Genomic DNA, 24,571 nt, shown 5'->3' with positions numbered 1-24,571 from the left:
ACCAGCCCAAGCACCTGCAGCAGAGTGTGTTACTGCCCTTTCAGCAGAGATCTGAGCTGGATCATCTCTGTCCAGCTCAGAGCCCCAAAGCTCTCTTTTGATTTCAAGGGCCTTTATGCACACCCTAATGACATCCCCCTTATCTGGTGTGTTTATCTCTTGCCAATATGCATTTGCATCTTGCTTGCTGGCAGCTGCAAGTGCCAGGACAGCACCAAGCTGGGCTGTGGGCTCCCAGCACCGTCCAGAGTCCTTCCCTGCGGACTTTGCTGATCTTGGTGTGTCCTGGTCCGTCTTAGGTACTCGGGGCAACGGATTGCTTCTAAAATGGAACACTTTGGGCGGGGTGGGGTGGAACTCAGGGCACGTGGCAGCGTGTCCAAGGGCCTTGGTGACGCGGGCGCTTGGCAACACAGGTGCTGGCAGTGACGCGGCCACGCCACAGTGCTCGGTGCATGTGATGGGACAGGACGTGCCAGAGCTGTGCTGTGAGGAGCCCCACGCAGCCAGCTCGTTCCTTGCTGACCCAGAGCTTTTCCGAGGCACTGCTCCTGTGGCTGGCCTTGCGGCCAGACTGCAGCACTGCTTGACTGGCAGCTTTTCTGGAGCATCTGTCCTGAAGGTGCCCTTGAGGGCAGAGTAGGATGGCAGGCAGAGCGCTCAAACTGTTAAGAGTGTTTAGGGGGATGAAAATTCCAGGCCCTGCAGTAGTCCTGGCCCAGCAGTCTGAAGAGCCAGAGCAGTTGCAGCCACTGCTGGATGGTAAGTGGAACAGCTGCACCACAGGGCTTCTGCCTGCAGCCAGATTGGCCCTATCCCATGCCATGCCATGCCATGCCATGCACTCCCCTGTGGACATGGCCATGGACAGCACCAAACAGAGGCTGGGCTCACCTCCCTGGTGGTAGCCGTGCTCCATCCCCTGGCCATCCTGGGGCTGTCCCTGCCTGGGGAGTGCAGGCCTCGTCTGTGTTCTCCGAACTCTCCCAAGCCCCTCAGCTCTGGCTGTGCTCCCTCTTTGCTAGATGCAGACATGGAGGAGACACAAGAGCAGGACCCTGCCCGTGGCCACTTCCACAGAGCAGCGCAGGTACCTGCAGCCAACCCCACCTGCTGTCACTGCTCAGCCCAGCATCACACCTGGAACTCTCTATGGAATGTCCCTCTCTTCCTGCCCCCTTTCTGCTGCAGACATTGAAGAGGTTCCTGCATACCCGGCGCAGGAAGTCCACCACTAAAGCAACTGAAGGCGCAGCTGAGGCTGACTCCAGGCTGAGCGAGAAGCAAGCAAAGCCTGCTGTTAGCACAGCATCCACAGAGTGCACTGAAAACTCTCACAGGGCAATGGTTCACACGGCAGTGACTCAGGATGTGGCCATCATGAAGACTGACACCGAAGTGGCTCAGGACATCTCAAGCACTAACACCACGCCCACTCTGGTTCTTGCTCCCTCACCTGATCTTTTCAAGCAGATGGGTGTTTATTCTCAGCAGCAGGTAAGCCCTGAGGCCAGGCCTGGAGGCCTTCCAGGATGGCGTGGCCCCTCAAACCACTGCCACTAGGCACCACGGCCTTTGAGGCCAGCACTGTGTGGTGGGAAGGGAATCATTTCTTGGGAGAAACTTGGGACGTTGCTCCCTTGGACTGCACTTCAAGTCTCCCCATGCCTCCCCCAGGTGCCAGCCATGGTGAGGGACATTCACCAGAGGCTTGTGTCCCGTGGGACTGTGGATGCCCACACGCGCATGAACATTCTGAGTCTGGCTAAAAACCACCCTGCTCAGGTGGTGCTGACCCTGCTGCGCTGTGCCCCATCGTGTGACAGGTATGGAGCATAACTGCCTTGAGAGCTCAGAGCTCACCACTTTTAGAGCCCATGGCCCTGTAGAGCCTGTCCAGTGGGCTCTGCCAGACAGGCAGAGAGCTCCAGCACTCACAGGTCCCTCTGCTTCCTGAGCCCGCTGCCATGCTCCCTCCCTGCCCCTCGGGGCACCGCGGCTCTGTCACCCAGCCTCATTGCAGCTGCACAGGCCATGGTACTGGGGCTGAGATCCCTTTGACATGCAGCTCTGGTCCCACAGAGCTGCTGCAATGATGTGGAGAACCATAGGATCATGGGGACCAGCGGCTGAGAGTGTCTTTCCAAGACTGCTCAGTGTGATGCAGGACTGGCCACTGCACAGCAGATCCACTTCCAGTGGGGACAACAGGGCTGCATTTGCCTTGGCTGTGAGTTTCTGAAACTCGCCTTTGCTTGCCCCCAGTTCGCCTTTCCAGAAGCTCTCCACCCCATCCCCATCCTGCATCTCCCTGCTTAAGGCACTGCTGAAACCTGGCCTAGGGGAAGGCTCAGGGGCAGCAGGCCGGGTGCTCCCCCTGCCAGGCCCGGCCACATGGACACCCCGGCACTGAACGCTGTCTGAAGGTGATTTGTGTTTTGCAGGCAACTGTGGTGCTGTGGGTGATTGCCAAGGTGCCCGAGTGCCAGCACACAATAAAATTTCATTCCGCCCACCTGCTGGTGTCTCTGCTCTTCCAAGTTTTTGTCACCACAGAGCAGATACCGGAGGAGGTCGATAACTTCTGGAGAGTGTGCCGGGAGGAACACTGCCTTCCCACTAAGCCCAACAGGTCCCACTTGTCCTGTCCTTCCCACGCCCTTGTGCCCAGAGCCAGTGCTCCCAGCGTGACCTGGGCTTTGCTCTGCACACAGATTTGTGGTGCAGAACATCAAGGCACTGCTCTGCCGCCTGTGGTGTGACGATGAGGGGCTGTTGGCTCTGGAGCGCAAGCGTGTGTGGGACACCCTGCTCTGTGCCGACACCCACCACTATGCAGTGGGTCTGCTGGCCAGGTGAGACTGTTTCTCCTTGCAGCCCCTGGCATTTGTGCCCAGAGTGCCCCACACAGCCCCTGTGGTTGTGGGCAGGAGGGCCTTGTCACTGAGGGACAGCAGGGCAGACTGGAAAAGCCTGGGAGAGGAGGGTGGCCGGGAGCAGCCACATCCAAAAGGGTCCACGTCCCCTCGCAGGGTGCTGGGCAAAGATCAGAGCTCTGTGAGTCAGTCCTGGCACAGGTTTGTCTGCCTGGCTCAGGGCATTGGTGCCTTTTTCCCCCTGCCAGGGAGGTGCGCCGTGGCTTGAGCCGCTTATGTACCCCCATGACAATCTGCCTGCTCAAGCTGCTCACCAGGGAGCAGCCCCACTGGGATCTGCCTGGCCTGGCTCTCCTTGTGGAGGTGAGCCTGAAGGCCAGCGCTGCCTGCCTGAGCTGCCTGCCAGCTCTCTGGCCTCTTGTAGCCGCAGCCGCCTGACACGGTGCTGCACCTGGTGCTGCTGCCTGGGCCTGGCTCTGGGCAGCTGCAGGCTCCTGCCGGCTGCTCCCCTGTCACTGCCCTTTGCCTTTCAGATCCTGGATGTTCTGGATTTGAATGTCTGTGCTCGCAGGATGCTGACGATCATGGCCAAGCACCTGCAGAGCGAGTGCACGGCAAGGCGTCGCCTGGCGCTCAGAGGCTTCGTGGCGCTCAGCAAGTCTCCCTTGATGGTGAGAAGGGGGCAGTGGCTGAGGCCGCACTGGCAGCGTGGGGCTGGGGAGCAGAGCAGCTTGGGCTTGGCTGGGCATTGGCAGCTGAGGCAGCTGCTCCCAGCTCTCCTGCCTCCTGGTTCTGCTGCCCCAGTGCTTCAGGACGCGCCTTTGGCTGCTGGGCCCTGCAGCAGCAGCAGGGTGCAGTGCCAGGGCGGTCTCAGTGCTGAAGCCCTTCATGGATTCAGAGCACAGCCTTGCCTTCCACACAGGCCGAAAGCCTCTGCGAAATGTCTCCAAAGTTCCTGGAGCTCCTGAGGCATGCAGACGGAGAGGTGGTTGGGATGACCCTCTCTGTCTTCATGAATGTGCTCCAGGACAAAGACATCCTGGTGTCCACCAAATGCAGCACCACTGCCCCGATGCTGGCTGAGATGCTTGTGCCACTCTTCAACAATGTAAGGCTCTGTGCCCCTAGCCACAGGCACTGCATGCTGCCCAGAAACTTTGTGCCCTGTGGATTTTGGGCTTTTGCCCATGTGAGGTGCGAAATGTTGATCTTGAAATCTCTTGTCATTTGCCACCAGGACAACAGGCATGTGCAGCTGCTTTCCATTCAGCTGTTTCAAATGGTAATGGAGCTTAGAGTGAAGAAGGGAAAACAGCTCCTGAAGGCCATTGTGAAGGAGAGCCTGTTGTCTCTTTTATCTTACTGGCACGATGAGAACCAGGATGTGGCAGAGGTGACGACTTGTGGGCTGCTCATGTCCCCCAGGGAGCAGCTTGGCTGCCCAATGCCCTGGCCCCTGCTGGGCTCCAGCCTCCCCCTCGGCAGAGGGATGCAGGTTGTGCATTGCCCTGGGCTATCGTGCCACCTCCGGCTCTTTGCTCCTCTCAGGCCTCTTACAAATCCCTGCTTTGTGCAAGTCGGCTCCTCAAGAGGAGGGATCTCGAGCAGCTGCTGACGAGGGGGCAGGCGCTGAAGTTCAACGATGGCCTGGTAAGGGCAGCCTGGAAGCCCCAGGCGCAGCCTGGAGAAGCAGCCTGCCGCCGGTGTCAGTGTGTGCGGCTGGCAGCTGTGCCCCTGCCCAGTGCCACAGCCAAGGGCACCGGCCTGAGCCCCACACGCTGCTCCCTCCCATGGGATGCGCAGGCTCCTGCCCGGGCTCCTGAGGCTCCGAGGCGGTGCCAATGGAGCCCCGGCCCAGCCGGGCTGCAGGGCGGCACCACGGCTGCCCATGCAGAGCCCGGCAGCAGCGGCAGCCGCTCGGGGCTCAGGGCTGTGTGGGCAGGGGAGGCCAGCGCTGGGTGCAGGCAGCGCCGGCCCAGGGGCAAAGCCCGCGCCAACTCTTCCCTCTGTGCGCTCTCTGCAGCCGGGAGAGGACGAGAGCCGAGCACCCGAGCACCTGAGCCGGGCCCTGCTGAGCCTGCAGAGCCCGCCGGAGCGCCAGCGAGGGGCGGCCAGGAGGTTCATTGGTGAGCCACGAGCCCGGGGTCCCTTGCCTGCCATGCCGGCCTGGTCGCGGCTCGGCCCCAGCCCAGGTGCTGCCCCGCAGCGGGAGCCGGGCCGGGGCTGCTGGAGCCGCGGCTGCCCTCAGGGCTGCTGCCGTTCTCTCCAGCCGAGCCTCGGGCGGCAGCATGTGCCAAGGGCCCGGGCTGAGCGCTGCCGGGGCAGGAGGGCGTGCGGCCTCAGGGCTGGCTGCGCCCGTGGGGGCAGCTGTGCTGCTTGGGGCCGCGACAGGCTCTGTGTTCCCAGGGATCTTCAGGCACAAGGTGACGGGGCAGCAGCAAGAGCTCCAGCCCATCCGTGAGGGTGAGTCAGGGCAGTGCGGTGTCGGCAGCGTGTGGCGGGGGAGCTGCAATCCCTGTGCGGCTGCTGAGGGCTCTGCTCCCCGTGCACATGAGGGACGGCGTGGGCAGAGCGCTCAGAGGTTTCAAGGAGCCGTGGGGGATCTGCGGCCAGCACCTTGCGGCTGATCCCATTTTCTCCTGCTCCTTCCAGGCCATGGCAAGAGCTGGCTGGCATGGTCCTGGCAGGAGGTTCTTCTCGGGCTCTTGTGCGGATCCCGGCTCTGACCATGGCTCTGTTCCTCTCTCTTCCAGCCCTTCAAGTGCCTGGCAGAGAAGAGGTGTCTCCTCCTCTCAATGCTGCTGCAGCTCCAGACTTAATTGATGCTGCTCCCAGCTGAGCCTGTGAGGAGCCCCACAAGCTCCTCCTGCCTCCCTCCCTTGTGACAGCTCCCTTCCATCTCATACCTTCGCTTCGCTCTGCTTTAATAAAGTTTGTCTTGTTCACTTTCCCGTCGTCTCTGTGGAGCTATAGTGAGTACAGTTTAGCCCTGACACATAAGGGCCCTTGCTCTTGTGTTCTTTCATGTTGTGTTGTATGCAGTCAAACCCGGGAACAAGGGCAGATGAGGCTGAAAAAGTTCCTGTCCTGCAGGTCCAGTTGCACAACGTGTTGCAGTTTGTCCTGGTTTGAAAGACAGGTGTCTGCTAAGAAAGCACAAGCCTTGCTTGAAATGGAAAATGTAAACTCTCTCCCTCCAAATTATTAGAATTTTGAAATTAAGGCGCTTTCCGGCAACTATATGGGAATTGAAATAACAGTTCCAAATCTGGACAATTAGAATAAAAATTCAGTGATACAAAACAACCGAACATTGACAGAGTTAGAATACACTCTGACGCCCCGTCAGTCAGTCAGGGTGTTGGTGGCAGACCAATTAAATGGTGGCTGCAGTCTCCCTGGAGTGACAGATGTGGGTCTCTTGAAACACTGGTTCTGTAGAACAGTGCAGATTTCCACTGAAGGTCCAGCCATGATGTACAAGGACCTGGTTTTCCTCTGGAATCCAATGGAAAAAGTTTGCCTTGGTGTTCCATATCTCAGTTTTTATCCAGATAGGAAAGGCTTGGCTCCTCTCCCTAGTTGGAACATCTCCCAGTGCTGTTAGGGAATTTTATCAGTCATGCAGTGGGACTCAATGGCTCATTAACAGAGGAGATCTTCCTAGAGGAAGGATGGGTTGCAGAAAAGATGAAGAGCTCTGCTGAACCTGGTTTTTAACAGCTGGCCCATTAGCAGAGGATATCTGCCACGGAGATACAGATCACTGCCCCAACTGGTTTCAGCAGATGCTGATAAAACACATACTTTTGGTCACATCCTGTATTGGAACTTGAGGCAGAGTTAAAGGTCATTCTGATCACGCTGAAGGGGACAAGGACCCTGGGTTTTAGAAGAGGAAACTTGAGTATGCTCTGAATCCAGCTCTGAGGGATTTCACAGCAAGCATCCACAGAGGGAAAAGGAGCTTGGAATGCTGGAAGTTTTTGCAGAGAGCTTCCTGCAAGCACAGCAATGCTCCATCCCTGCACAGGGACAGAATGAGGGCAGAACAATGGACCATCGTGGCCTAACAGTGAGCTTTGGACATGCATAAAAATAAAATAAAGCAGTAGTAGCAGCAGCAGCAGCAGCAGCAGCACAGAGGCACGACCATGCCAGTGTACAGAGCAGTGTCAGGCAGTGCCATGATCCTGGGTGCAGTTCTGGAGGTTCTTATCCCCACAAGCCTACCCCCACAAGGGAGGAATCACAGCCCCCACCTAAGGCCCAGTCATAAAGCCAAGAAAGGGAGACCAGAGGAGGGGACCCTTCCCATCTCTCTTGGGCACAGCTGCAAAACAGCCCCTGTGTCTTCCTGTGCCTGTGATGGGAGTCTGCTGAGCCTAGAGCTGGCCAGCTTGTTTTCTGTTGTACCAAGAGTGCTTGGGTGGGCATGAGAAGTGCTGCTTGCACAGCAGAGAGTCCTGGGAAGTCGCTCACAAGAGCGTCCTGTGGGAACAGGGCTCTGCTTTGCAGCTGGGAACAGCCTGGGTTTTCTGCCATGAATGCAGGCAGGAGACGAGACACGTGAAGTGGCAGCTGGCAGGTCGTGTTTCTAGGGGCCCAAAGTGATATGTGGAAACACACTTGAGGGAAGATGAGCTCACGCTGGAGTGCTTGTGCTGAAAGGACCTGAAGCAATTCAGCATTGCCAGAATTTATGTGTGTTGTTGGCGTTTCCCAGGCAATCTACAGGTTTGGGGAAATGTCTTTGGATAAGAGAGGCTTCCACAGGACCCCCCAGTGAGTTGGGTGCAACTGTCTCCTTTTGGGTCCCGTTGCTCCTTTCAGTGCTTGAGGCCTGCTGCACTTGGCAGAGGGGCAGGAGAAGGGAGAAGGCTGTGAAGAGCAGCTTTGGCATCTGCCTGGGCCTGCGCAGACCAGCCCAAGCACCTGCAGCAGAGTGTGTTACTGCCCTTTCAGCAGAGATCTGAGCTGGATCATCTCTGTCCGGTTCATAGCCCCAAAGCTCTTGTGATATATATATACCATATTGTAATTCGTGTTTTGTATAAAATAAGTCTGCAAAATAAACGATCCACAGGTAACGGCAGTGATTGCCTCAGAACTAGGTAAATTAACATATCTACAGATCGGACTGCTACCGATAAGCACCTATCTCCTGGGGAAGCCTGGAAACTCACAGGAGAGCAGCATTTCCCGAAAAACCCATCACCAGGACTGCATTCCCCGACTCTGGTCCCCGTAAAGATGAAATCAACCACCTAAAAGCAATACACAACGGACACAAAATCTCATCAAGGAGCAGGAAGGACTTTGTCTTGTGTGGACACCAGAGCTGAATTTGAAAGAAACAAAGGACGGTCCCGCTCCAGGCTATGAAAAACAGTATAAAAAAGAGGCCAACCAAGACAGCGACGTGAACACCAGGGGAACCCAGTGCGATAGAGGCTGGGTAACATCGTGTGTTCACCCAATTCCGACCCCGGGCTTGGTATTGTTTTTTCCGGTTGTGGCTTTCCAGGACCGTATTTTGGTCGCGAAAATAAAATTTGCCAATTTAACATTTTAATTCGGTTTGATTCGTTTATTACCTATAACAATCTTGGTGACTCCCAACGTGATCCTGATTTTGGGTTCGGGGGGGGGGCCCCTTTCCGACCAGGAGGCGCCTCGCTGATTTCAGCGACCTGGTGGAATTGGGGAGTTCTCCGAAGCCGGTCAGGATCCCGAACTAAAAATCCGAAAAGCCACAATCGGAAAGGGAAAGTTGGACCCCGAGCTCTCGGATAACCGCGGCAACGTTTTTCACTCATAAAACTCGACGTGCACGAAGAATCCACGCAGGAAAAGGAGCCGTAAGTATTGCGTGGTTGAGTGAGGTGTGACTGAGCGCGTGATTGAGACGTGATTTTATCACGAAGCGAGTGCGGACCCCAAAACCGCAGTTCCATTATCCCGCGAGGGGTGTGGTCGGTTGCGGGGGAAGCGAACGTAACGTGGTATTAGCTCTCTCTCTCTCGTGTCAAGCCTAAAACTTGGGAAGTTTTGGGGGTCGGTCACGGGGAGGATCGGGAGGGAAGGTACGTTCCCCGGAATTGGGAATTGGTAAACCTCTCAGATCCTAGGGCAGGACAAGCCCAGGAAAAGGAAAAGAGAGCTCGCCTCCTTTCGAAAAACCCCACGGAACGGTTCTCCGTGTGAGGTGAGTAGATTGGAAACACTGAAATAAGTTTAAACTTCAATACGATTGTACCCGGACCCGGCGGTGGTCCCGGCGTGAAACACGGTAAGTAGGCATAACAAAGGTGGCTTGGGGGGAACCTTTTAAAAAAAAAAAGAAAAATGGGACAGAAAAAGAGCAAACCTCAGGGAAAAACCCCAGAGAAGTCAGCTAAGATAAGAAAAGGTAAGTTACCCGAAATCCCCAGGGATAGTTCGCTGGGGTGGATGTTGGAATACTGGGAGCAAGGTCCAGATAAAACAACCAAGTCTAAGGAAAAATTGATACATTATTGCATAGAGGTTTGGTGGGGGAAGGAGATCAAGGAACATGTAGTGTGGCCCATCTTCGGTACATTCGAAAGATGGGTCTGCCAGGCCCTAATTACCCACGGGAACGAGAAAAACCCACAGGTAAAGGAGGAGAGGGATTATGCTAGACTATGGAAACACACTAGCACTGGGTTATACCCAGTTAGAACCTGTAAGGACATTACATCTGTAAGCGAAACATGGGAACCCCTGGACAATCTCCCACCCCCGTACCTAAATCCCACTCCTCAACCTCTTCCTGTACCACCCCCGCTTCCCGCACCTACGAATCCCTCATACCAACCTATGCCTCACCCCTCCCCCGCCCCATTTCCCCAGGCACCGGCTGCAGCGGCGCCTCACCCACCCCCTGCTCCCCACCTCCCGGGACATAAAGTAACAATTCCTGCTGCTGGAAAAATTGGATCCCCGCCAGCAAGCAGGACCCGACATAAAACAAAAGGGGTATATAATGACGATAGTGGGGATAATACAGACGGACATCAACTCCTTCCTTTAAGGGAAGTGCCCATTGCCCCGGGGGTCATCGGATTTGTACACATACCAATTAACACCGCAGACGTAAGAGCATTTAAGAAAGAAATGGGCGATCTAATGAATGACCCGATAGGAGTTGCAAACCGGTTAGACGAATTCTTAGGAACTAGCGTTTACACGTATGATGATATTAATGCTATATTGAGGTCATTGTTCAATACTGAGGAACGGGACATGATAAGGCAAGCTGCGATTCGGGATTGGGAACGCAGGAACCCCCAGGGAGGACAAGGGGATCAAAGGTGGCCGAGCATGAGACCGTCGTGGGACGCACAGACAAAAGAAGGCAGGTTAAGAATGATAGAATTAAGAAGCATGGTGATACAGGGTATACGGGAGGCCGTTCCCAAAGGGCAGAACATGAGCAAGGCACTGGCACAATGTCAGGGAAGGGATGAGACGCCAGTTGAGTGGCTTGAGAGATTGAGACAAAGTATCCGAATGTATTCAGGGACGGATCCTGACTCTCCTATAGGGGAGGTCCTCCTGAAAGCACAATTTGTGGCAAAATCGTGGGACGATATATGGAGAAAGCTCGAAAAAATGGACAATTGGCAAGAGAAAGGACTGCAGGAATTATTGAAGGAGGCGCATCGGGTTTATATGAGGAGGGGAGAGGAACAACAAAAGGCACAGGCAAAGGTTTTAGTGGCTGCCGTGAGGGAGGCACAAAAGCAGGAGCAGACTTGGGACAGCTCAGGACCGGCACCGAGCCAGCAGACCCAGGGGAAGCGAGGCCCCTCCCAGACAAAACAGGCGGCCGGACAGAGGGAGGATCTGGAGTGCTTCTACTGTGGGAAGAAAGGTCACTTTAAGAGGGACTGTAGGAAGCGGATGAAAGACGAAAAAATGTTCCAAGAGGATTAGAGGTGTCAGGGGCTTTTTCATTTAGGGTCCAGAACATCCCGGGAGCCCCTGGTAAAAATAAGGATAGGACCCGAAAAACTAATTTTGATATTTTTAGTAGACTCTGGTGCTGAGCGTAGCACCGTCCAACAGCTGCCTTCAGGATGTATTATAAGTAAGGAAACTGTGATGGTGATTGGAGCAAAAGGGGAGCCTTTTAGGGTACCGGTAATTAAAGATGTTGAAATAGAATTTGAAACGAGGTTTTGTTTAGGGAATCTGTTGTTAGTTGAAGAAGCGGATTACAACCTGTTGGGGAGGGATTTGATGGTAACATTGGAAATAAGTCTAATTGTGGAAAGTTCTCGGCTTGTGGTACGTTTATTTAGACTAACAATAGAGGATGAGAATAGAGTTGATTCAAGGGTTTGGCACACACAAGGGGAGGCGGGGAAATTAGAAATAGAACCCATACACATAAAAATAGATAAACCTGAAGAACCTATTAGAGTTAAGCAATACCCCATCCCCCTAGAAGGAAGGAAAGGATTGAAACCTGTCATAGAGGACCTCCTTAATAAAGGAACCTTGGAACCTTGCATGTCGAGACATAACACTCCTATCCTAGCTATTCGGAAAGCTGATGGTAGCTACAGGCTGGTACAAGATCTTAGAGCAGTAAACAGGAGAACTAAGAGCTTGTTCCCCACAGTCCCAAACCCATACACACTTTTGAATAAAATTTCACCTGAGGACACCTGGTATAGTGTAATAGATTTAAAAGATGCATTTTGGTCCTGCCCCTTGGCGGAGGATAGTAGAGACTATTTTGCCTTTCAATGGGAGGACCCGGATACCAGTCGTAAGCAACAATACCGATGGACTTCCCTATCTCAAGGATTCGTGGACTCACCCAACCTGTTTGGTCAGGCTCTGGAACAGCTGCTAAGCCAATTCGTGCCGGTAGAAGGGACCAAGTTATTACAGTATGTAGATGATTTATTAGTGGCTGGTCAGGAAGAAGAGGACGTCAGGACAACCTCCATAAGATTGCTGAATTTCTTGGGGGAAAAGGGGTTAAAGGTTTCTAAGCCAAAGCTGCAGTTTGTTGAGCCTGAGGTTAAGTATTTAGGACACTGGCTGGTGAAGGGAAGAAAGAAATTAGACCCGGAAAGGATAGCAGGAATTATATCCCTTCCCTCCCCCCCGAACAAAGAGGGAGGTCAGGCAGCTGCTGGGACTCCTGGGTTATTGCAGGCAATGGATTGAGGGATACAGTGAAAAGGTGAAATTTTTATACGAGAAATTGACCACTGACAAGGTAAAATGGACAGAAAGGGACGAGGAGGGGGTTCAAAGAGGTAAAAGAAATCCTCATGACAGCTCCTGTGTTAAATCTCCCAGATATAAAAAGGCCATTTCAATTATTTGTGGACGTTAGCAACCAGACTGCCTACGGAGTCTTAACACAGGATTGGGCAGGAGCTAGGAAACCGGTGGGATATGTATCAAAGCTGCTAGACCCAGTAAGCAGGGGTTGGCCCACTTGCCTACAGGCAATTGTAGCAGCAGCATTACTGGTGGAAGAAGCAAAGAAAGTGACATTTGGAGCCTCGTTAGTGGTGTATACTCCTCATGATGTGAGGAGTATATTACAACAAAAAGCAGATAAGTGGCTCACGGATGCTAGATTGTTGAAATATGAAGCCATACTAATACACTCACATGATTTAGAACTACGGACAACCACTGCATTGAATCCAGCTCAATTCCTGTACGGGGAAGCATCAGAGGAACCAACCCATGAGTGTGCAGAAATAGTGGAATTGCAGACAAAAATCAGAACAGACTTGGAGGAGGAGGAACTCGAAGGGGGGGAAAAATGGTTTGTGGATGGGTCAGCTAGGGTAATAGAAGGAAAGAAAAAGTCGGGGTATGCAATCGTAGATGGGAAAACAGGGGAAGTAATCGAATCAGGACCCCTCAGTGCAAGCTGGTCGGCTCAAGCATGTGAATTATATGCGGTTTTTCGGGCATTAAAAAGATTAAAAGGGAAAAGGGGAACAATCTTTACAGATTCAAAATATGCCTTTGGGGTGGTCCACACTTTTGGGAAAATATGGGAGGAAAGGGGGTTAATAAACACTCGAGGACGAGGATTAATTCATGGGGAATTAATAAAGCGAATCTTAGAAGCCAGAGGCAATCTCAGTAGTACATGTAAAAGGACACCAAACAGGAATACAATTTCGGATCCGGGGAAACAATTTGGCCGATAAGGAAGCCAAAAGTGCTGCACTAATGACAGTAAGTACCCCAGAGGTTGGGGAGAGCAGTACTTGGGAATATCCCCCTCGTCCCTCTCCAAAAGAGGTTGAGGAATATAAGAAGATAGGAGGGACATTAGAAGATGGTAAGTGGAAGTTACCAGACGGGAGGGAATTAGTATCAAAGGACTACACCAGAAAAATTCTGAGGAGATTGCATATGCAAACTCATTGGGGATCCCAGGCTCTGGCAGAACAGTTCCTGAGATTCTTTGGGTGTAAAGGGATTTATGAGCTGGCTAAACAAGAGGTGCAAGGGTGCCTAACATGCAAAAAAGTAAACAAAGCCAGGACACGACAGGTAATCTGGGGTAGTCGCCCTATAGCCTATCGTCCCTTTGAAAGAATTCAAGTGGATTTCACTGAATTACCCAAGGTTGGGAGGTATAAGTTTTTGCTAGTATTAGTGGACAAATTAACTCATTGGGTGGAAGCGTACCCAAGCTCTAGGGCTACTGCCCAGACAGTATCTAAAGTCCTTCTGGAAGAACTCATCCCTTGATATGGTATAATCAATCATATAGACTCAGACCAAGGAACACACTTCACCTCAAAAATTATTAAACAATTAGCGGAGGCTCTGGGAATTCGGTGGGAATACCATACCCCATGGCATCCTCAGAGTTCTGGACAAGTTGAAAGGATGAATCAGACACTGAAGGCCCAGTTATCAAAATTAATGATAGAAACTAAAATGTCCTGGCCAAAATGCCTCCCCTTAGCATTATTAAATATCAGGACTATGCCTCATTCTGAGACAGGGTTATCTCCTTTTGAAATGTTATACGGTATGCCCTATGATCATGGCATGCCCGTGGGACACCCAAAAATAGAAGATGGACAAATACAACCATACCTAATAACCATAAATAAAAATTTACAGGATCTTCGAAAGCAGGGAATTGTCACACAAAATGTTCCTCTAGGGTTCGCCATACACAAAATCCAACCTGGGGATTACGTTCTCATAAAAACCTGGAAAGAGGTTTCTCTCTCTCCTCACTGGGAGGGTCCTTTTCTTGTCCTTTTGACCACAGACACAGCAGTCCGGACAGCAGAAAAGGGCTGGACACACGCCTCCAGAGCGAAAAAGATCGAGAGAAGAGAGGAGACACCCGAGTGGAAAGTGATCTCCCACCCTGGAAACCTCAAGCTAAAATTGCGCCGGACAAGTAAATGAGCACCTTAGATCAGATAAGGTGTTCAGTTCCTGAGTGCAGGTGTTTTTCCTTTTGTTCATTTCAGGTGCCAGATTTGTCGTGAGGTTTGGGTCACACATTGTATATGGGGAATCAGGCCTAGAGGTCTCTGTACTAAGTGCCTTGAGAAAGAGCTGTCTCTGACTGACCGAATTCTAATACTTGCCACCAAATTGAATAATATTGTACCGGAGTTGATCCAGTGGTTTCGCTTGTACCAACACGGGATTAGGGGAAAGCTAAATTGCAGGACGGTAATTTTGGAAATTGAGTGCCAGAAAGCAAATAAAGCACCTTGTTGGACAGATACAGTAAAGTTATCAAGGTGGGATGCCTTTAAGGGACGGGATGCAGTTTGGACTTCACATTGGTCCCCTGAAGAATACTTCTGCTGCCAAGAAGATGGTTTCCCTCGCCGCCAGCAGCAACCTGGTGGGCGTAGGCAGAGGCAGAGAAGTACACCTATGGGGAGTCCTGGTGAGCCTGAGCCTAGTCATGTATCCTCTGACTAATGCATACCCAGAGAATGCCCTGAGCCCTGCAATACAAAGCCATAATGAGTGTGGGGAGTGCACACGAATTAGTACCCCTGCTCACCCTGTCCTAGCTAATTGCACCCCTGAGGGAAAGGAGGAGCACTGCACCCTTAACGGCACTCAGTATGTAAAGTGTAAACTGGGGGAGAAAATGGTATGCTATGATCCCAAGGCAAGAAACAGAAACGGGCAATCAGAGACATTTGCTCATAACATTCACAAAAGAAGTGCAAGCCAGACACCTCTTCCCACATGTGAACAATGCAATCGTACGGTTTGGATAGGGGGAAAAAGAAAATCGGTATTTGTGGCTTATTTTCAGGTGAATCAATTGTGTTATGACCATACTAAACTAGGAATGTGTGTCATTGAAGGAAAAACCTACTGGGTGGGCAAAAATCTAAGGTATGAAAGTGGACTCATCTCAGACACTAAACCTGTCATCATAGACCTTCTCGAGGAAGATGATGACCGGATCTGTGCCCAGTTTGATAACACTTTCTGTTTTTCTAGAGATAGGGAAGGCATGGATCCTGAGAGCAAAATAAAACAGGTAGCCATAGAAATAAAGAAACAGGAGTCAGAGATGAGAAGAAAGAGAATGGAGCAGGAAAGATTGAGGACCCTAAGTGAACAATATGATTTATTGGAGAAACAATATGATAAGTGGGGTTTATCTGGCTCAGACAAAAATTTGTTTATCGATTTAATGCAAGAGATTGCAACCGAATTAGGATTGACCAACTGCTGGATTTGCGGAGGACTTAAATCAGCAGAAAAATGGCCCTGGAAAGGTGAGAGCTTAACTCCAGAGCAACTCCTAAGGGGGGATAAAACCCAAATTTCAAAGACACTTCAAAGACCTGAGGGCTGGGTCTTAGATAAAAGAGTGATCGGATCAATTTGTATCAGTCGGGAGGGAAGAGAATATACTGAGGTAGTGGGATACACCCCGTGTGTCTCCACCTTAACAGTAAATTCAGATAACAAAAGTAAAATTTGGCAGCCAGAGTCCCCTGCTGGGTACTGGAGCCTAGAAAAGAAAGGCAATTGTGAGTGGAGTGATAAGGTTGGACTTTGCTAGAATAAAGGCTCTGGAGCTAACCCTTACCAGTCACTAGGAGAATTAAGTACTTACTAGGCTGAACCAGGGAGTACAAAAAGTACATGGAAAGCTCCTGATGGGATATACTGGGTATGTGGGAAGAAAGCATACAGTGAATTACCACAAAAATGGAAGGGGTCATGCACTCTGGGGATCATTCAGCCGGTCTTCTTTACTTTACCAAGGTCCGGCAGTACTTTCCTGGGGGCACCTCTCTACGAGACACTGAATAGAGAAAAAAGGGAATTAAGAAAGAAGCTCCCTGATGTGGGTGGCAGCCAAGTTTGGGGAGGGGAAGAGTGGCCAGCTGAAAGAATAATAGAATACTATGGTCCTGCAACATGGGCACAAGATGGAAGTTGGGGATACCGGACTCCAGTTTACCTGTTGAATAGGTTGATAAGGCTGCAGGCCGTGGTAGAGATTGTGTCGAATCACACCTCAGATGCCCTCGAATTGTTGGCTAAACAGCACTCCCAGATGCGAGCTTTTGTATACCAAAATAGAATAGCATTAGACTATTTGTTAGCTGAAGAAGGGGGAGTCTGTGGGAAATTTAGCGAATCTGAATGCTGTGTCGAAATCGATGATTACGGAGAAACTATAAAGGGTCTTGCAGCAGAGATAAAGAGGGTAGCACACGTTCCAGTCCAAAAATGGAATTCCATTCTCCAGGCATCTTGGTGGGACCAGTTATTATCAGGAGCTTGGTGAAAAAAGGTAGTGTTCTTTATTGTGTGTTCATTGGCAGGAATAATATTCATACCATGTTTAATACCTTGTTTTATTAGACTAGTACACTCGGTGGTACAGGGCATGCAAATTGCAGCTATGCCCATGGATCCTGAACTTGCATCAGGAAGGGTGAATGGTAGAGCCTCCAAAATAATGAAATTAAGGAGAGGGGAGATGAACACCAGGGCAATAGAGGCGCTGACAAAATTTGAAGAACAGATAAAAAGAAATCAGCTCCCATATACAGATTATCGAAAAGAGTCAGAAAAAAATGGCAGTGAGGAATCTGAAGAGGATTAAAAAGGGAACACAAATTAATGTGTTTATATAGAAGGGGAGGGATTGTGATATATATATACCATATTGTAATTTGTGTTTTGTATAAAATAAGTCTGCAAAATAAACGAGCCACAGGTAACGGCAGTGATTGCCTCAGAACTAGGTAAATTAACATATCTACAGATTGGACTGCTACCGATAAGCACCTATCTCCTGGGGAAGCCTGGAAACTCACAGGAGAGCAGCATTTCCCGAAAAACCCATCACCAGGACTGCATTCCCTGACTCTGGTCCCCGTAAAGATGAAATCAACCACCTAAAAGCAATACACAACGGACACAAAATCTCATCAAGGAGCAGGAAGGACTTTGTCTTGTGTGGACACCAGAGCTGAATTTGAAAGAAACAAAGGACGGTCCCGCTCCAGGCTATGAAAAACAGTATAAAAAAGAGGCCAACCAAGACAGCGGTGTGAACACCAGGGGAACCCAGTGCGATAGAGGCTGGGTAACATCGTGTGTTCACCCAATTCCGACCCCGGGCTCGGTATTGTTTTTTCCGGTTGTGGCTTTCCAGGACCGTATTTTGGTCGCGAAAATAAAATTTGCCAATTTAACATTTTAATTCGGTTTGATTAGTTTATTACCTATAACACTCTCTTTTGATTTCAAGGGCCTTTATGCACACCCTAATGACATCCCCCTTATCTGGTGTGTTTATCTCTTGCCAATATGCATTTGCATCTTGCTTGCTGGCAGCTGCAAGTGCCAGGACAGCACCAAGCTGGGCTGTGGGCTCCCAGCACCGTCCAGAGTCCTTCCCTGCGGACTTTGCTGATCTTGGTGTGTCCTGGTCCATCTTAGGTACTCGGGGCAACAGATTGCTTCTAAAATGGAACACTTTGGGCGGGGTGGGGTGGAACTCAGGGCACGTGGCAGCGTGTCCAAGGGCCTTGGTGACGCGGGCGCTTGGTAACACAGGTGCTGGCAGTGACGCGGCCACGCCACAGTGCTCGGTGCATGTGATGGGACAGGACGTGCCAGAGCTGTGCTGTGAGGAGCCCCACGCAGCCAGCTCGTTCCTTGCTGACCCAGAGCTTTTCCGAGGCACTGCTCCTGCGGCTGGCCTTGCGGCCAGACTGCAGCACTGCTTGACTGGCAGCTTTTCTGGAGCATCTGTCCTGAAGGTGCCCTTGAGGGCAGAGTAAGATGGCAGGCAGAGTGCTCAATATGTTAAGAGTGTTTAGGGGGAAAAGAATTCAAGGCCGTGCAGCTGCCACAGCACAGCAGACTGACGAGCCAGAGCAGTTCCAGCCACAGCAGGATGGTAAGTGGAACAGCTGGGCCACAGGGCTTCTGCCTGCAGCCAGATTGGCCCTATCCCATGCCATGCCATGCCGTGCCGTGCCCTCCCCTGTGGACATGCCCATGGACAGCACCAAACAGAGGCTGGGCTCTCCTCCCCGGTGGTGGCCTTGCTCCATCCCCTGGCCATCCTGGGGCTGTCCCTGCCTGGGGAGTGCAGGCCTCGTCTGTGTTGTCCGGCCTCTCCCACAGCCCCTCAGCTCTGGCTGTGCTCCCTCTTTGCTAGATGCAGCCGTGGAGCAGACACAAGAGCAGGGCCCCGCCCGTGGCCGCTTCCGGAGAGCAGCTCAGGTACCTGCAGCCAACCCCACCTGCTGTCACTGCTCAGCCCAGCATCACACCTGGAACTCTCTATGGAATGTCCCTCTCTTCCTGCCCTCCATTCTGCTGCAGATATTGCTGAGGTTCCTCTGCATCCGGCGTAGGAAGTCCACCACCAAAGCAACTGAGGGCGCAGCTGAGGCTGACTCCAGGCTGAGCGAGAAGCAAGCAAAGCCTGATGTTAGCACAGCATCCACAGAGTGCACAGAAAACTCTCACAGGGCAATGGTTCACACGGCAGTGACTCAGGATGTGGCCATCATGAAGACTGACACCGAAGTGGCTCAGGACATCTCAAACACTAACACCACGCCCACTCTGGTTCTTGCTCCCTCACCTGATCTTTTCAAGCAGATGGGTGTTTATTCTCAGCAGCAGGTAAGCCCTGAGGCCAGGCCTGGAGGCCTTCCAGGATGGCGCGGCCCCTCAAACCACTGCCACTGGGCACCTCGGCCTTTGAGGCCAGCACTGTGTGGTGGGAAGGGAATCATTTCTTGGGAGAAACTTGGGACGTTGCTCCCTTGGACTGCACTTCAAGTCTCCCCATGCCTCCCCCAGGTGCCAGCCATGGTGAGGGACATTCACCAGAGGCTTGTGTCCCGTGGGACTGTGGATGCCCACACGCGCATGAACATTCTGAGTCTGGCTAAAAACCACCCTGCTCAGGTGGTGCTGACCCTGCTGCGCTGTGCCCCATCGTGTGACAGGTATGGGGCATAACTGCCTTGAGAGCTCAGAGCTCACTGGCCTTTAGAGCCCATGGCCCTGTAGAGCCTGTCCAGTGGGCTCTGCCAGACAGGCAGAGAGCTCCAGCACTCACAGGTCCCTCTGCTTCCTGAGCCCGCTGCCATGCTCCCTCCCTGCCCCTCGGGGCACCGCGGCTCTGTCACCCAGCCTCATGCAGCTGCACAGGCCATGGTACTGGGGCTGAGATCCCTTTGACATGCAGCTCTGGTCCCACAGAGCTGCTGCAATGATGTGGAGAACCATAGGATCATGGGGACCAGCGGCTGAGAGTGTCTTTCCAAGACTGCTCAGTGTGATGCAGGACTGGCCACTGCACAGCAGATCCACTTCCAGTGGGGACAACAGGGCTGCATTTGCCTTGGCTGTGAGTTTCTGAAACTCGCCTTTGCTTGCCCCCAGTTCGCCTTTCCAGAAGCTCTCCACCCCATCCCCATCCTGCATCTCCCTGCTTAAGGCACTGCTGAAACCTGGCCTAGGGGAAGGCTCAGGGGCAGCAGGCCGGGTGCTCCCCCTGCCAGGCCCGGCCACATGGACACCCCGGCACTGAACGCTGGCTGAAGGTGGTTTGTGTTTTGCAGGCAACTCTGGTGCTGTGGGTGATTGCCAAGGTGCCCGAGTGCCAGCACACAATAAAATTTCATTCCGCCCACCTGCTGGTGTCTCTGCTCTTCCAAGTTTTCGTCACCACAGTGCAGATACCGGAGGAGGTCGATAACTTCTGGAGAGCGTGCCAGGGAGGAACACTGCCTTCCCACTAAGCCCAACAGGTCCCACTTGTCCTGTCCTTCCCACGCCCTTGTGCCCAGAGCCAGTGCTCCCAGCGTGACCTGGGCTTTGCTCTGCACACAGATTTGTGGTGCAGAACATCAAGGCACTGCTCTGCCGCCTGTGGTGTGACGATGAGGGGCTGTTGGCTCTGGAGCGCAAGCGTGTGTGGGACACCCTGCTCTGTGCCGACACCCACCACTATGCAGTGGGTCTGCTGGCCAGGTGAGACTGTTTCTCCCTGCTGCCCCGGGCATTTGTGCCCAGAGTGCCCCACACAGCCCCTGTGGTTGTAGGCAGGAGGGCCTTGTCACTGAGGGACAGCAGGGCAGACTGGAAAAGCCTGGGAGAGGAGGGTGGCCGGGAGCAGCCACATCCAAAAGGGTCCACGTCCCCTCGCAGGGTGCTGGGCAAAGATCAGAGCTCTGTGAGTCAGTCCTGGCACAGGTTTGTCTGCCTGGCTCAGGGCATTGGTGCCTTTTTCCCCCTGCCAGGGAGGTGCGCCGTGGCTTGAGCCGCTTATGTACCCCCATGACAATCTGCCTGCTCAAGCTGCTCACCAGGGAGCAGCCCCACTGGGATCTGCCTGGCCTGGCTCTCCTTGTGGAGGTGAGCCTGAAGGCCAGCGCTGCCTGCCTGAGCTGCCTGCCAGCTCTCTGGCCTCTCGTAGCCGCAGCCGCCTGACACGGTGCTGCACCTGGTGCTGCTGCCTGGGCCTGGCTCTGGGCAGCTGCAGGCTCCTGCCGGCTGCTCCCCTGTCACTGCCCTTTGCCTTTCAGTTCCTGGATGTTCTGGATTTGAATGTCTGTGCTCGCAGGGTGCTGACGATCATGTCCAAGCACCTGCAGAGCGAGTGCACGGAGAGGCGTCGCCTGGCGCTCAGAGGCTTCGTGGCGCTCAGCAAGTCTCCCTTGATGGTGAGAAGGGGGCAGTGGCTGAGGCCGCACTGGCAGCGTGGGGCTGGGGAGCAGAGCAGCTTGGGCTTGGCTGGGCATTGGCAGCTGAGGCAGCTGCTCCCAGCTCTCCTGTCTCCTGGTTCTGCTGCCCCAGTGCTTCAGGACGCGCCTTTGGCTGCTGGGCCCTGCAGCAGCAGCAGGGTGCAGTGCCAGGGCGGTCTCAGTGCTGAAGCCCTTCATGGATTCAGAGCACAGCCTTGCCTTCCACACAGGCCGAAAGCCTCTGCGAAATGTCTCCAGAGTTCCTGGAGCTCCTGAGGCATGCAGACGGAGAGGTGGTCAGGATGACCCTCTCTGTCTTCATGAATGTGCTCCAGGACAAAGACATCCTGGTGTCCACCAAATGCAGCACCACTGCCCCGATGCTGGCTGAGATGCTTGTGCCACTCTTCAACAATGTAAGGCTCTGTGCCCCTAGCCACAGGCACTGCATACTGCCCAGAAACTTTGTGCCCTGTGGATTTTGGGCTTTTGCCCACGTGAGGTGCGAAATGTTGATCTTGAAATCTCTTGTCATTTGCCACCAGGACAACAGGCATGTGCAGCTGCTTTCCATTCAGCTGTTTCAAAAGGTGATGGAGCTTAGAGTGAAGAAGGGAAAACAGCTCCTGAAGGCCATTGTGAAGGAGAGCCTGTTGTCACTTTTACCTTACTGGCACGATGAGAACCAGGATGTGGCAGAGGTGAGGACTTGTGGGCTGCTCATGTCCCCCAGGGAGCAGCTTTGCTGCCCAATGCCCTGGCCCCTGCTGGGCTCCAGCCTCCCCCTCGGCAGAGGGATGCAGGTTGTGCATTGCCCTGGGCTGTCGTGCCACCTCTGGCTCTTTGCTCCTCTCAGGCCTCTTACAAAACCCTGCTTTGTGCAAGTCGGCTCCTCAAGAGGAGGGATCTCGAGCAGCTGCTGACGAGGGGGCAGGCGCTGAAGTTCAACGATGGCCTGGTAAGGGCAGCCTGGAAGCCCCAGGCGCAGCCTGGAGAAGCAGCCTGCCGCCGGTGTCAGTGTGTGCGGCTGGCAGCTGTGCCCCTGCCCAGTGCCACAGCCAAGGGCACCGGCCTGAGCCCCACACGCTGCTCCCTCCCATGGGATGCGCAGGCTCCTGCCCGGGCTCCTGAGGCTCCGAGGCGGTGCCAATGGAGCCCCGGCCCAGCCGGGCTGCAGGGCGGCACCACGGCTGCCCATGCAGAGCCCGGCAGCAGCGGCAGCCGCTCGGGGCTCAGGGCTGTGTGGGCAGGGGAGGCCAGCGCTGGGTGCAGGCAGCGCCGGCCCAGGGGCAAAGCCCGCGCCAACTCTTCCCTCTGTGCGCTCTCTGCAGCCGGGAGAGGACGAGAGCCGAGCACCCGAGCACCTGAGCCGGGCCCTGCTGAGCCTGCAGAGCCCGCCGGAGCGCCAGCGAGGGGCGGCCAGGAGGTTCATTGGTGAGCCACGAGCCCGGGGTCCCTTGCCTGCCATGCCGGCCTGGTCGCGGCTCGGCCCCAGCCCAGGTGCTGCCCCGCAGCGGGAGCCGGGCCGGGGCTGCTGGAGCCGCGGCTGCCCTCAGGGCTGCTGCCGTTCTCTCCAGCCGAGCCTCGGGCGGCAGCATGTGCCAAGGGCCCGGGCTGAGCGCTGCCGGGGCAGGAGGGCGTGCGGCCTCAGGGCTGGCTGCGCCCGTGGGGGCAGCTGTGCTGCTTGGGGCCGCGACAGGCTCTGTGTTCCCAGGGATCTTCAGGCACAAGGTGACGGGGCAGCAGCAAGAGCTCCAGCCCATCCGTGAGGGTGAGTCAGGGCAGTGCGGTGTCGGCAGCGTGTGGCGGGGGAGCTGCAATCCCTGTGCGGCTGCTGAGGGCTCTGCTCCCCGTGCACATGAGGGACGGCGTGGGCAGAGCACTCAGAGGTTTCAAGGAGCCGTGGGGGATCTGCGGCCAGCACCTTGCGGCTGATCCCATTTTCTCCTGCTCCTTCCAGGCCATGGCAAGAGCTGGCTGGCATGGTCCTGGCAGGAGGTTCTTCTCGGGCTCTTGTGCGGATCCCGGCTCTGACCATGGCTCTGTTCCTCTCTCTTCCAGCCCTTCAAGTGCCTGGCAGAGAAGAGGTGTCTCCTCCTCTCAATGCTGCTGCAGCTCCAGACTCTGCTGATGCTGCTCCCAGCTGAGCCTGTGAGGATCTCCACAAGCTCCTCTTGCCTCCTTCCCTTATGACAACTTCCTCCCTTCAGCCCATCCTCTTCTTTCCCTTCCAGCTTATGCCTTTGCTTCATTTTGCTTTAATAAAGTTTGTCTTGTTCACTTTCCCCCACGTCTCTGTGGAGCTATGGTGAGGAAAGTAAAGGCCTGGGACACAACAGCCCTTGTTGTTGTTTTCTTTCAATGTGGTGTTGTGTCCAGTGAAATAGGGGAACAAGGGCAGATGAGGCTGAAAAAGTTCCTCTCCCACAGGCCCAGTTGCACAACGTGTTGGAGTTTGTCCTGGTTTGACAGAAAGGATCTGTTTAGAAAGAAGGAGCCTTGCATGAAATGAAATACGGTTTCTTGGGTTAGGGTAGAGTTAGGGTTACTGTTAGGGTTAGGATTAGGGTTAAGGTTTGCGTTCAGGTTTCCCTGGAAATCTATACATTATGGGAAATGTCTTTGGATAAGAGAGGCTTCCACAGGACCCCCCAGTGAGTTGGGTGCAACTGTCTCCTTTTGGGTCCCGTTGCTCCTTTCAGTGCTTGAGGCCTGCTGCACTTGGCAGAGGGGCAGGAGAAGGGAGAAGGCTGTGAAGAGCAGCTTTGGCATCTGCCTGGGCCTGCGCAGACCAGCCCAAGCACCTGCAGCAGAGTGTGTTACTGCCCTTTCAGCAGAGATCTGAGCTGGATCTTCTCTGTCCACCTCAGAGCCCCAAAGCTCTGGGAGCTGTAAATGTAACGGCCTTTATGAAATGCACTGATGTTTTGGTTTTTGCCTTTTTCCTTTTATATGTCCTCTGAATTCTACGCCCATGTAGTTGAGCTCTATGGCCTGTTGTATTAATGGTTATTTTTCCAAGTAATTTTCCATGGTCTTTCCCTAACCAGAAAGACAAAACAAATTCCAGAGCTCCAAGCCGTACAGGGTGCATGGCCCCAGTACTATCTTGGTTCTTCCTTGGAACCATATTAAGAGTAATTCTTTGAGACAAATTTTCATGGACAAGTGCAACCCATGCTGGGGGCGGGGTTGGGACTCCAGAGAGAGATTTGACCTGGGGGGGAATTGTATAACCACTTATCTTCCTCATTGGTGCTTCTTATCATTTATGCTGATTTCCTAACACCTATAAAAATGTACTCACCCTGCAGAGGGGGGCTTTTGTGGCCATCTTTCCATAACTCCTCCTGAAAAGCTTCAAATAGCAATCCACTTTTATATTACCTCCTTCCTAAAAGTATCTTGACTTTCATTTCCAGGTTGAGAAAAAGACAA

The 24,571-nt window shown here is 53.5% G+C and overlaps 1 protein-coding gene across 2 annotated transcripts; it reads left to right on the top strand.

Moving 5' to 3' along the window:
- Window positions 1-385: 385 nt before the first annotated feature.
- On the top strand, window positions 386-23,474 carry LOC130265422 (uncharacterized). Of its 2 annotated transcripts, none has more exons than XM_056514512.1 (15): window positions 386-762; window positions 1,026-1,090; window positions 1,192-1,497; window positions 1,678-1,826; window positions 2,083-2,230; window positions 2,445-2,632; window positions 2,715-2,855; window positions 3,125-3,239; window positions 3,410-3,547; window positions 3,799-3,984; window positions 4,114-4,269; window positions 4,425-4,526; window positions 4,900-5,002; window positions 5,283-5,339; window positions 5,630-5,825. In XM_056514512.1, exons 1-15 carry the CDS (start codon window positions 645-647, stop codon window positions 5,713-5,715), a joined length of 2,058 nt encoding a protein of 685 aa, XP_056370487.1. In that variant the 5' UTR covers window positions 386-644; the 3' UTR covers window positions 5,716-5,825. The 2 variants fall into 2 exon arrangements, with proteins under 2 accessions (XP_056370487.1, XP_056370486.1); XM_056514511.1 differs by lacking the exons at window positions 3,410-3,547; window positions 3,799-3,984; window positions 4,114-4,269; ... (2 more) ...; window positions 5,283-5,339; window positions 5,630-5,825 and adding exons at window positions 20,975-21,112; window positions 21,364-21,549; window positions 21,679-21,834; ... (2 more) ...; window positions 22,848-22,904; window positions 23,195-23,474 and having other exon boundaries at window positions 441-762.
- The last annotated feature ends 1,097 nt before the right edge of the window (window positions 23,475-24,571 follow it).

This window comes from Oenanthe melanoleuca, chromosome Z (assembly GCF_029582105.1).
Source record: "Oenanthe melanoleuca isolate GR-GAL-2019-014 chromosome Z, OMel1.0, whole genome shotgun sequence".
Lineage (NCBI taxonomy): Eukaryota > Metazoa > Chordata > Aves > Passeriformes > Muscicapidae > Oenanthe > Oenanthe melanoleuca.
The sequence above is the reverse complement of the archived record's forward strand: the minus strand, read 5'-3'. Positions and strand labels throughout refer to the sequence as shown.